Genomic DNA, 12,104 nt, shown 5'->3' with positions numbered 1-12,104 from the left:
TTTGATCATATTTTGAACTTAAACTCGATTTTGCCGATAGCCATTTTAGAAATCTTCCCCCCTCCGTTGTTTTTTACATTATGTACTTTTATATTTCCTATTTTAACCTTATATACCGGTACTCTTTTTCTCCTGGCTTTCTTTTTTTATTTTTGATCTACAATTTGGGGAGGGGTTGAAGGGACAATACCAGCCTATACATACAGTCTCCATCCATGTATAATTTCTTCCACGGGAAAGGCACTGCCTTCAAAGATGTAGTTTACATCCTCTCAGCACTACCCCCATCTCCTCTCTTTTTCTTTTCCCATTTCACTCTTTCTCCTTCTGTCACCATCTCTCAGTCTTTCTCTCCCCCTCACACTCTTTTGATCAAATCACAAATTCTCTCTCTACCTAATCATCTCCTTTTCTCCCTCTATCTCTTCCCCTTTCACTTTCTCCCTTCCCCTTTTACTCTTTCTCCTTCCCTCCCCATCTCTCAGTCTTTCTCTCCCCCTCACACTCTTTTGATCAAAGCACAAAGTCATATCGTAATCATATAAAAAAATCATGAGTAAAAGGTCATTTTTACTACTAAACATTAAGTCTGTGCAGAGGATGCATGGTTCAAGGACACCTGCCCCTAGGTCCCCTGGACAACTACCCCTACGACAACCTTCCTCTAGGACAACTATCCTAGGGGGAATTTGTCTGGGGGGTAGTTGTCTGGGGGGTAGTTGTCCTAGGGAGTAGATGTCTGGGGAAAGTTGTCCTAGGGGGTAGTTGACCTACACTCTTATTTCCACGGCATCAAATTTCACTCTAAATGGCGTCAGCTGGGAGTCAACTCTATTCCTAGTTAAAGTGACATGGATTCCGAATCAATTTGACTCTGATTGTGTGGCATCAGCTGAGAATTGACTCAATTCAGAGTCAAGATGACTCCTTTTTCGTGTCACTTTAACTAGGAATAGAGTTGACTCCCAGCTGACGCCATTTAGAGTGAAATTTGATGCCGTGGAAATAAGAGTGTAGGGGGTAGTTGTCCGGGGGTAGGTGTCCTAGGGGGTACCGTAGTCATCCTAATGGGTGGTTGCCCTAGGGGGAAGTTATCCTAGGGGGTAGTTGTTCAGGGGGTAGGTGTCCTAGGGGGGGGGGGGGGGGTAGTCATCCTAATGGGTGGTTACCCTAGGGGGTAGTTGTCCTAGAGGTGATTATCTGGGGGGTAGGTGTCCGGATACGGCAGAGGATCAACCTCAACTATACTCATAACAGCAGGAAAAATAACATATCATTAGAAACTCACTTGTTTGACAAGGCAATAACTTTTGTTTTTATTAGGCTTACATGTAGTAATCCATTCACTGCGGATGAACACACAATGAAAGACAACAAAAAGAAATATCTGCACGGTTCCACAGTGGCATATATGAAGAAAGATACAAGAAGTACACTTAGGTAATAAGAGAATACATGCAACAGAGATTTACAGTGAGGGTTTTTGCTTGAAATGTTGAAGGAATTGTTCCAAGCATTAAACACAGACTCACACATTATATTCTCTACACAAAACATGATACCTATCACTCTATAATGCCTAATACACTCCAAGCTAATAGAAGGAAGATAGATAAGCATATATGCATCACTCCTATTACACTACATGGCAAATTTTCACTTGTTTATATTGCAAGAAAAGATTTTTTCGTACATGAAAATAGTAAAAAGTGCCCAAAATCCCATTCAATTCAACATATTGTATGTTTCTCACTGATTGAATATATCCATTACACCCACTTTCTATTATAAAGATTAAAGCTTTGTTATATGAATGTAATTTGGCTAGATTTATCAATATAGAATTTGGGCAATAGTAAGCTTTTATGCGCTTGATCACTTATAAGAATACAGTATGCTTGCATATCACCATCTTGATTCAGCAGTAATAAGTGTGATAGCATGTTATCTTGGTAATTGCTCAACAAGTATCTTGTAAACTGCACATTATGATTGTAAATTGTAAGAGATATAGATGCAGATGAATAACATTCCTACTATAAAGGCCATGCGAAAGTCAAATATTCTTCCTATGACATTGTTATAATCCATAATGGTTGAGAAAATAATGTCCTAATGGCTTAAAACATTACACAGAAACAGTCAAACCTGTCTTAGGGACCCCTACTTCATAAAGGCCACCTGTCAACACAGTGGCTTTGCATTTTGTCCCAGTTGAGAAAGAAATGTGTATTGTATCGCAATTCAATTAGATTCACAGGGGTGTATGAATGGAATTTGTTAAGTAGTAACATTACAAATAGCACAACACTATCCAGATTTAAAGTATTGTGTAAGTTACGTTTATTCAGTTCTTTAAATAATCTCGATCTCTCTTCGTAGCTCTTTATCTTGTATTTTTCCTTCCTCTTATATCTTTGCTCCATTCTGTCGTGTGTTTGTGTGTGTGTGTGTGTGTGTGCGTGTGCTTGCTTGCTTGTTATGCGTGCGTGTGCATTTAAATTTATATTAATGTTATAATGTACTTGTATATAGGGTCCCGACTACAAGCAGTCTTGCTTCTCAGGGACCCTGACCATTATTACTTTTGTTTGTTGTTATTTGATATCATTCTTCTATTGTATTGTTGTTTTGTATATTTTGTTGTTTTAAATGGTCAATAAACGAAGGGACTTCCTTCATATTCAAAATTCAAAAATTCTATTCAAAATTCTTGTAGAACATGTTTAGAAAGGCCACCTGTCTACAGTGGCCACTTTCTTTGTTTCACTTGAGTGGCCTTAGTATACAGGTTTGATTGTACATGTACTTGCAGAGTAGTATACAGTAATCATTACGTGCATGCTGAAGAAAATCTACAGAAAATAATTGTCAAGCATTTAGCCATTACAAAGCACTACCATTTCATGTATATAACTTGCATTTACTATCATATTACAAAGATTTATATGTTTATGTCTTATATATAATATTACAATCTTGAGTTTTAAAAGTATTTCTACAGCAACTATTTTACATATTTATAAAAAAAAAAGAATTAAATCTAGTGAAGTACTTTCTGTTCTTCACAGATAATATATTAAAAGCTACATAAAATTAAATATGATGTACATGCACATTTGCTTCATTGTTACATTACTCATTATAACGGTTTATGGTATAGACATAATTGTGTCCCTTAAACACTAAAATGTATTAAAAATGTTCATGGTAAAGTTGAACAATCGCTTTACGATCATTCCTGATTCATTCTGTCCAGCAGACTCTTCTAGTAATTTCAATCATTTATCAAAAATATCACTTTTTTCAAACTAATATTACACACATATACATTAAGCTTGAATTTTCCTGGTGCGGAAAATCAATTTGCTTGTTTCATTAATTATAAGCAATCTCATCAGTCATGAAAATTGCACAAACGTCGAAGTGGTGACGACCCATGTCATGCAATATTCTTTACGACAAATCAGTACATAAATAACATTAAAAAAAGAGTTCTCAATAACATAACAAAAATGAGAAAATACTATTTGTCAAAATAAGGAAGAAAAAAAATCTACTTGTAGTTCACTCGAGCCAGATGTCTGCTACATTTAAATCTGATGGTAAAAATTACCTTGGCAAATTTTGCAAAAATGGGCCACATTGCCTGCCCTATCAACAAGGAACAGACAACGGTGAAGCATTTAGAAAATACGAATAAAAGGTTGCCAATTTGACTTTGCACAGGCTGCAGCCGCTAGAGATTAATTCCAACATTTGCTACATCAGACATGTTCCACTAACAGAAATCTCAATAGAGCTACGAAAAATAAAATTCTGTAAAGACAGAAAAACCAATATTTGAAAAAGATGGACATCTATCTCCAAGTCCCTTTATCATGAATTTTCATTGCAATCAAGGTACACTATCTTAAACGTTATCCACACATGATAACATTTGAAATCTTAATAAATACAATACACACATTCACCTACAAAGTACTGCTACACATTCAAGTAATCAGCATGCATAAAATACCACTGTGATCGTTCACAGAATATGTACACGCCGTGATTACAAGATCATTCTCAAACTACCTTATTTGAAGACACTGCTACACTTCTCTGAACTCATTTGCACATATTTCGTACCTTAAATTGACATTTAAAGCTTCAGGGTCTCGTATCAACACACTTATTTGGTTATACTGCAATATGGTTAGTTGGTATTTAGCACATGCTTTATGATGGAGGACCCTGATACACAATGAGCGTACATGTTTCACATAAATATACATGTCCCTGTCCTAATCATACTTATAATACTTCAAGTATTTCACAGGATACGTGTACATGTATGACAACGGCAGGTGGGTATTAGAGATACCATCAACAGAAAGAGTAGTAAATGTAATTACGAAGGCATATCATTATATTGCCATGATTGATAGAGTTGGAACAAAAAAAATTATATTAAAAAATAGTAATGATTACAATTATTTCCCTCATTTGAAAGAAAATAACAATGCCATTACTTTCAATAATGAAGCAAAACCTCTTAGTTCACTCTCCATGAGATGACATTCAGTAGAATGCTATACATGATTTCAGATTATTTATATACAAAATAAAAGCATCCTCGATGTCAATAAACATTGCGGTAGATAAAACCATGAACGAGTTAAAAAGCTATCACACAGAGGCAGACAAGACAATGAAATGTCCTTTTGTGAAAATGTTCTTGTAAATACAAATATGGCATTATCGTGAAATAGAAAACCACCGTTCACTCCGTGACAGTAGCTCTTCACATACAATGGTCTCTGCTTTACAACGCCAAGACTCTACACACAAGTATGCGCCTGCAGAAGATCGAGTGGATTCCAAAACCATGATATCGCTGAAAGAATATTACAAGCAAAATAATCTTACAACTGAGATTTACGTTTAGCAAAGATAAGTATGTATATTTATTGTAACCTTAAAACCATATCAGTGCACTGCTCATTTCTATGTACAGCATTTTGGTATTCCAGTGCAGCACAAGTTGAAGCAGACTGCAAATACACACACTACCAATCAATCACGATGAAAGAAAGACTTTGTCGCAGCTGTCAATTCATGAGATCTCACAATATGTAATAGTTCATTAAATAGACTAACATATAACATAGTTTATCAACTATTTGCTCAACTGTACATATGAGCTAGATATACTGTAGTAGTGTAGTGCTTGCCCTCATATCATTTGAAATCATAACCACAATTGCTCTTTTAAAGGGGGACTGCACTACTTGTAGCTACTTGCGCCCTCTACGTAACAAAGAATGCCTAAGCGGTAGCCGAAGATCCCGTGTTTCTTATGCTAATTGAGAGCTGATTTGATAAGTTAACCACCTGTCAGTGACCATGCAGGGAGGTATAATCTCTCATGGCCAAACTAGTACAGATAGACTTTAAAGATAATATTTAATTTTGTAAGCGCAAAATAAAAATGTATTGAATTTTTTCACCATTTTGTATTTTTTATTTTCTTTCCAAGAAGAATTTCAGGGATCATACATGGGTCTGAAAGGAACTCCAAATTCAGGCCAAAGATCATTGCTATCTGTGATGAATCACTCACAAAGGATATAAATTTTGCAGCAATTTAGAAATGCTGGTAACTTGCTATTCATCAGCTAAAATCAAGAGAAAAGAAACAGTTTCTGGGATCTAAATAAAACTTAGTCCTAGAGTACAAGTATGAATTAACTTTTTAATAATACAAACCTAATAGGGCATTATCTAATATTTCCTGAGTAATTAAGATATTCAGATAAAAGATTTGGTCAAAATTTGAATACCGGTACCTGAGGACTAAATTCAAGCCTAACATCAGCCAATTTTGTGGAATGATAGAAGAATCAAGAAGGCATGAGTCTTGAGTGTTCAACAAGCTAGATTTGAATGTAGAATTTCATACAGGATCAATGTACTCGCCATGATCCATCATAATTAATTACACCTTAATTTTGCTATTGTACAGATTGATCATACAGTGTGCTTTAGCAAATAATTGGAAGAAAAAAAACGTTAATGATCAAATTGGAATGGATAATAAGAATCACATTGGCTTTTTAATACTGGGTAATTCGGTCCAAACTGATAATTTATGATACCTGATAATGAAGAGCTTTGGTAGCAGGAAAGGTAGTGTCCCAACTACTAAAAGAGATATTAGATATTGTAAAGATTGTACATCTGTATGCAGCACGTTCAGGCTTTTGAGAAAGCAGCATTAAAACGCATCAGATAAAAATGATATGACATCTGTCAAAATCTAAATCCATTTATACATACATTCCATTGCGCATGAATACAGCTGACTCATAATAAATACCATTTTGATGTGGAAGAAATTAAAGTGATGATATAATAAATGGTGGTATTCTGGTTTCAAAAGACAACAATATCAAATTCATAAGGTAAAATATACATTTACATGCTCTATTCAAAGTTCTTTCAGTGCTTCGCTCGTCACACTTTGCTGCACATGTAGTGATAAAACAAAATGTAATGCAAGCAAATATGCATACAGACACATTGCACCTGCAAGTTACGATTAAATATTCATTTAAAAAAGAATATTGCAGTGAAGACGAATGATAGTAGCATTAGTCATATAAAAATAGAAAGTAATGGTTTCCTGCAGAAAGAGCTAGGAGGCAGAAATCATGCAACAGAATGATGGGCTACGTATACTAGAAGCAAAGAGCATATCTAACAAAGTCAAGTTGGCACAATGTCTGTGATACAGGTGAATAAAACTCCCAATCTTTCTGAAAGAGCCAACTCTCGGCCGCGAAAGTCAATAAGAATTCTACTGTAGTACTCAGTCACACACCATTAGGTGTTCAGAAAGTCAAGGCGCTAATGCTTTAAATAAGTCGTTATATTTTAACACTGAGATGATAGATCGATTTCATCCATCTGAAGCCCGCCCTCACGTGTTACACCCGAGTCGGCCGATGCGAACCTGAGTACCGGTTCTGTCGGTGGGCCGTTGCTGTCGTACATCGGGTTGTTGTAGCCTGAATATTGCGTCATAATCTTATTGGTGTTCTGAGGATGTGCGGTTGCTACGGGCGACGAGGCGGCCATAGCTTGAGGGGGCGGGGTAGAGAAGAGGGAGTTGACCATGACCTTGTCTAGCTGACCGCTACGTTGTCGTTGATGTCTCATGTTGGTGTTCTTTGGTTGGAGAGGGACATCGTTGCTATTAATACTGGTCAGCTCATGAGGTGTTGGAATGTAACGGGCTGAAGCTCCATCTGTGAGAACAAAGAAATAAAACATATATGTATAAGTTATTAAAGGCAATGATTATCAAACCACCTCCAGGCACATACATCACCATGTACATGTACATGTACAACATTTCTTGTATTGATGTTGCAAGGTATTCATTCCTCTCATATAGAAAGTTGAGAAATCCATGGATTGTAGGGAAGTCCGAACGGTTAAAATCTAAAGAGTCTTCTATTTACTTTGAAGACTTCCCGTTCAGAATTCTTGAATTATACATGTGTAAACATATACGTTGACTGATGTTTCTTTTTTCTTCTCCGACTCAGAATTCCCATACAAAATTTACAAGAGGTTGATAACATCATGATTATGCTTCCTATCTTTCAAAAATCAAATTCAAGCCTGTATCTGGTAATGTGGCTTGTACAAGCACTGTGGTTTGAATTTGAAATCCTGCACACAAGCACCATTCAAATCAAAAGATCACTAATATGTTTGGGTTCTCACCTGTAGAAAGCGCTACTCTATTGTTAGCTTGGACGTTATTAGCTGCAGGTGGGAACAGAGTCAACTCCACCGTAGTCTCATCTCCAGTCCTCTGCTGGCTGGCAAAGTTGATGAATACCTGGAAAGATAAGACAAGGTCATGTATTATTCAAAGATCGATATTTTATCTAATATTAATGAAGAAAAATGTTATAACCTCAACAAAGAAGACTTAATTATTATTATTTTTTTTTTTTTACTACATACAGATATTCATGCACTGCATACATGTATCAACCATATGAATAAATTGAAATAATTTATACAGTATCTATTTTTAAAACTTATGACATTTCTGAATTGTTTCATGATGAGAACAGCAAGCTTAAAGGGGGGGGGGGTATCTAGTATTAGTCTTCAAGCACACACTCTATTTTGACACTGACACAACTTTTGTTTAATTAAAGGGATAAAAAGCTCTTCAAATTTGTGTGTGTTTAACTTCAATGCATTTTCTCTTCATTGCTCCTCTCCAACCAGGTGCTACATGGGTACCCGGTAAGATGCAAAGGAAAATGTGATTGGATTTCTAGCTTCCAACCCCTCCACTATCGTACTAGCCCTTTCAAAGGTCTATGCCTGGAGACTACTCACCTGGTCTAACGTGGTCTGGCTGACCGAGTAATCCTCGATATTGAACCTTGACCTCTTATCCTCAAGATACTGGAAGACTTTGGAGAGGATGGTGTCTGAGGATGAGAGCTGGAATTCTAGCATGTTGAAGTGCTGCTCTCGTAGATTGGCGCTCGGGAACTCCACCTCCATGAAGTCAATGAGGGCAGCAGTCTGTGGGACTTCCCCTCCTAATCGGATGGTTAGGGTGTAGCCATCACCAAATCTTGGTAAGAAAATAAGGAGAGATTGAAGTGAAATTATTAGTTTTAATTTGAGTTTGATGCTTGAATGGACTGGATTTATTTTTAGATGCCCCCCCCCCCCCAAACATGGAAATTCTGCTTTAGGTTTAATATGTATTTGAAGGATACAGTTACACATCAATTAAGAATCAATTAATATTTTGAAGAGCAATATAGCACAGACACTAAGTTCAATATTCTGGACAAGCCAGTTTCAAGCTTACTGATCTAACCTTCAAGTAATAGCCTACACAAACTTTTTTCTTTTCAACATCGAAAAGAAAACCACACATTCATCTAACAAAATTAAACAATTTGCCATGAAAATGTACTGACTCGCCTCTAAAATATATCCTAAAATATACACATTAGGAATTGAATTTTTTACATTAAGATGAAAGAAATATTTTAAATGTGTTAAAGCTTATCTGTACTAGTTTATAGGAGGGATTAGACCGCCCTGCAAGGTCACTGGACAGGTGGTTATCTCATCAAATCAGCTTTCAAGTAACATAAGAAAAAGAGGATCATGGGGGACTAATGGTCACCGATTAGGCATTGTTTTTTATATACCGGTAGAGGGAGCAAGTAGCGACAAGTAGGACAGTGTGGCTTTAAGATGAAATACTCACTTATTTTTGAGATGTTGAGTGCTCCCTAGACATTTGAATTTACCATTGACCATGATGGCTAGCCTGGTACATAGAGCTTCACATTCCTCCATGCTGCAAACAAACAAATAAACGAACACATAAACAAGAGATAATGTCTTTCTTCCAATTCTTTTCAATATAAACCTAATGACTTGCTATATTATATCTTTATACAAATTCTCGTGAAGATTATGTTTCTTCTTATTCAAATCTGCTGAGATCATCTAAAAGCAGAAAATTACCATTTCATACGAAACACTAAGACAAAAATAAAAATTTACATGTATGCTGTCTTACTATGTCACAGTGTACGTACTGCCCTCTTTAAGAATGCACTCTTGTAGTTTTGTAAGTGATTTATGGACAATAATTTGTAATTTGTCTGTGGGAAGAACAAAAAGTCACATGATTTGTAGATTCCACATGAGGTAAAAAGTGTCAGGTGATACATGTATGAGTATCAGGTAATATGAGAAAGGCAGAGGTTATAAGTATAATACCTGTGTGAGGTGAGGACCACTGATCTGCCTTCCTTGACTATACTTGTGATACAGTTCCAGAGGAACCTCCTAGACTTGGGGTCCATCCCTGTAGTCGGCTCATCCTAGGACATCAGAGAAAGAAAAAACAATCAATAAACACAGAGTTTGGAAAGGGGATAGGGAGGATGAATTGTAGTATACAGAAGAAGAGTTACCGTGGTACACTGATTTTCTATAAGGAAATTCTAGGTTCAAATCACTTTTTTGTCTAAAGTTATCTCGATCTATCAAGGTACATGTAGCTGATAAAAATGTTTTCTAAAAATGTACCATGAACGGCTAACAAGTGTAAAGCTAAAACCAGCTATATTATATTCTCATTGCAAAATATGACAACAAAATATGCATGTTTTCACTTCTCAGTAAATAAATTATCAGTGGATTTTGTTTAAAATAGCAATTTTCTAGTCCTTATCACCTAAGAAAATTTCACATGGCCCTCCATGGAACCATAGGGTAATGCAGTAATATGTATCTGATGATTGCATCAACATATATCCGAACTAAATGACTACCATCATCTGACTTACCAGGAATATAACAGGTGGGTTTCCGATCAAAGCAATAGCAGTAGAGAGCTTCCTCTTGTTACCTCCGCTGTACGTCCCTGCAGATCGATCTCTGTATTCCGTCAAACCAAGCTTGCGGATACCCCAATCAGCAACCTGATGTTTCATGAAAGATTTACGATAGAACTTGAGACTTTAGTGGATTGAACGAGATCAATATTACTGTGCTCAAGGCACAATGGAGAAAAAAAAAGTGGGAACATAAAACAATGGAAAAATGAAATAACAATACATGTATATCTACTGGAAAGCAATTGGGATTTTAGAGAATCTTTAAAAAATCTAAACTTAAAACTCTAAAATTACAAAATGTGTGCTGCAGTTTCAAAGTCCAATAACATTAATCAGTCATGGATACAATACAAATCAGAGAGTTTCAATTCCTGTTGATGACCTTGACTAATAGGGTCAAATATTTGACCACCGGTAAATAAAACTGCCTCTGTTGGGAGTATTTTGCTTTGCATTAACAGAGACTAGAAAACTCTAAAAGATACATGGAGATGAATTTGAGAAATGCCATTCTGGGAGGTCAAATCAATTACTGCTCAGTTCCTGGATTTGAACTTGACCTACCTTCGGGACCTCCTCCTCCATGACCCCCCTGACCCTTGCGTAGAACTCCAGATGTTCCTGACCGGTCATGAGCTCATCCAGAGCATCGAACTGTGGGCAATAACCCATGGACCTGTTCACATCCTGCATAGCATCCAGGATACTGTATGAAGTGATGTGAGCGGTCCCACTGGTCACGCTGGTATCACCCGTTAGCATCTTGAAGGTGGTTGTCTTGCCCGCTCCGTTGACACCCAGCAAACCAAAGCACTGCAGAATAAAATGCATATAAAAAGAGATAAATTAGTTACTAGGATAGATCTTAAAACATTTATCTTTTCAAAGAAATGTAACCTTAAATAATTTTGTCTTGGTAGTAGAAGTTTACGAATTTATGAATACCGGTTTACTGATAATTTTTTTTAATACAATCAATCAAATAATGCCTATACATGACTTTTTACTATAGAAAATATACTGGACTTAACTTTTCATCAAAATGAATATAATGAATTAAGATGACACTATCAATAAATTTACAATTATTTAATTACCGTAAGCTAAAGTCTTTGAAATTCAGAATAGAAGAAAATGAAACATAGCTTACCTCTCCTTTTGGAATGCCCACACACATTTTGTCCACTGCTGTCATTGGTCCTCGACTAGTACTGTAAACCTATAAGATAGATGGAGATGGACGGAGAGAGAGAGAAAGAGTGAGAGAGGAAAAATAGACACAAGGGGTAATAAAGTGAAAGAGAGTAAGAGAAGGAGACAGAACAAACTAGGTAAAACTAACTTTGAAATTTGAACTTGAACTTTATTGAACTACCTTTTGGCACAGTGGGGGCAAATAAAGGCCCCCACTCTATACTCAAGAGCTAACAAACAATCAAAAACTTGAATATAAAATCTACATTTATAACATATTTTCAACAGTGTCACTATAAAGTTTGTGACCACTTTTTCTACTTTTTAAAAAGACCACACACACACACATTTCATACTTTCAATGAAATTGATGTTTTACACAGCAAGTTCAAATTTCACGATCAAATTCATTGCTTACTGTCTAGTAACTTGACATCATGTAACTACATTTTATGTTCT

General features: G+C 36.2%; 1 protein-coding gene across 2 annotated transcripts in view; it reads right to left on the bottom strand.

Annotated features, from left to right (window-relative positions):
- Positions 1 to 5,488: 5,488 nt before the first annotated feature.
- Positions 5,489 to 12,104, bottom strand: part of LOC100891819 (phospholipid-transporting ATPase ABCA1) — a 74,096-nt gene continuing 67,480 nt past the window's right edge. For both annotated transcript variants that reach the window (XM_030996818.1, XM_030996819.1), the window contains 8 exons: positions 11,602 to 11,670; positions 11,016 to 11,264; positions 10,401 to 10,535; positions 9,829 to 9,932; positions 9,308 to 9,400; positions 8,413 to 8,656; positions 7,780 to 7,897; positions 5,489 to 7,295 (listed from right to left, as the gene is read on the bottom strand). In XM_030996818.1, coding sequence (XP_030852678.1) covers positions 6,922 to 7,295; positions 7,780 to 7,897; positions 8,413 to 8,656; positions 9,308 to 9,400; positions 9,829 to 9,932; positions 10,401 to 10,535; positions 11,016 to 11,264; positions 11,602 to 11,670 — 1,386 coding nt within the window. In that variant the 3' untranslated portion in view covers positions 5,489 to 6,921. The remainder of the gene's footprint in view (positions 7,296 to 7,779; positions 7,898 to 8,412; positions 8,657 to 9,307; positions 9,401 to 9,828; positions 9,933 to 10,400; positions 10,536 to 11,015; positions 11,265 to 11,601; positions 11,671 to 12,104) is intronic.

This window comes from Strongylocentrotus purpuratus, unplaced genomic scaffold (genome assembly GCF_000002235.5).
Source record: "Strongylocentrotus purpuratus isolate Spur 01 unplaced genomic scaffold, Spur_5.0 spur5_scaffold_3, whole genome shotgun sequence".
NCBI classification, from domain to species: domain Eukaryota; kingdom Metazoa; phylum Echinodermata; class Echinoidea; order Camarodonta; family Strongylocentrotidae; genus Strongylocentrotus; species Strongylocentrotus purpuratus.
This window is presented reverse-complemented; position numbering and strand designations above follow the sequence as displayed.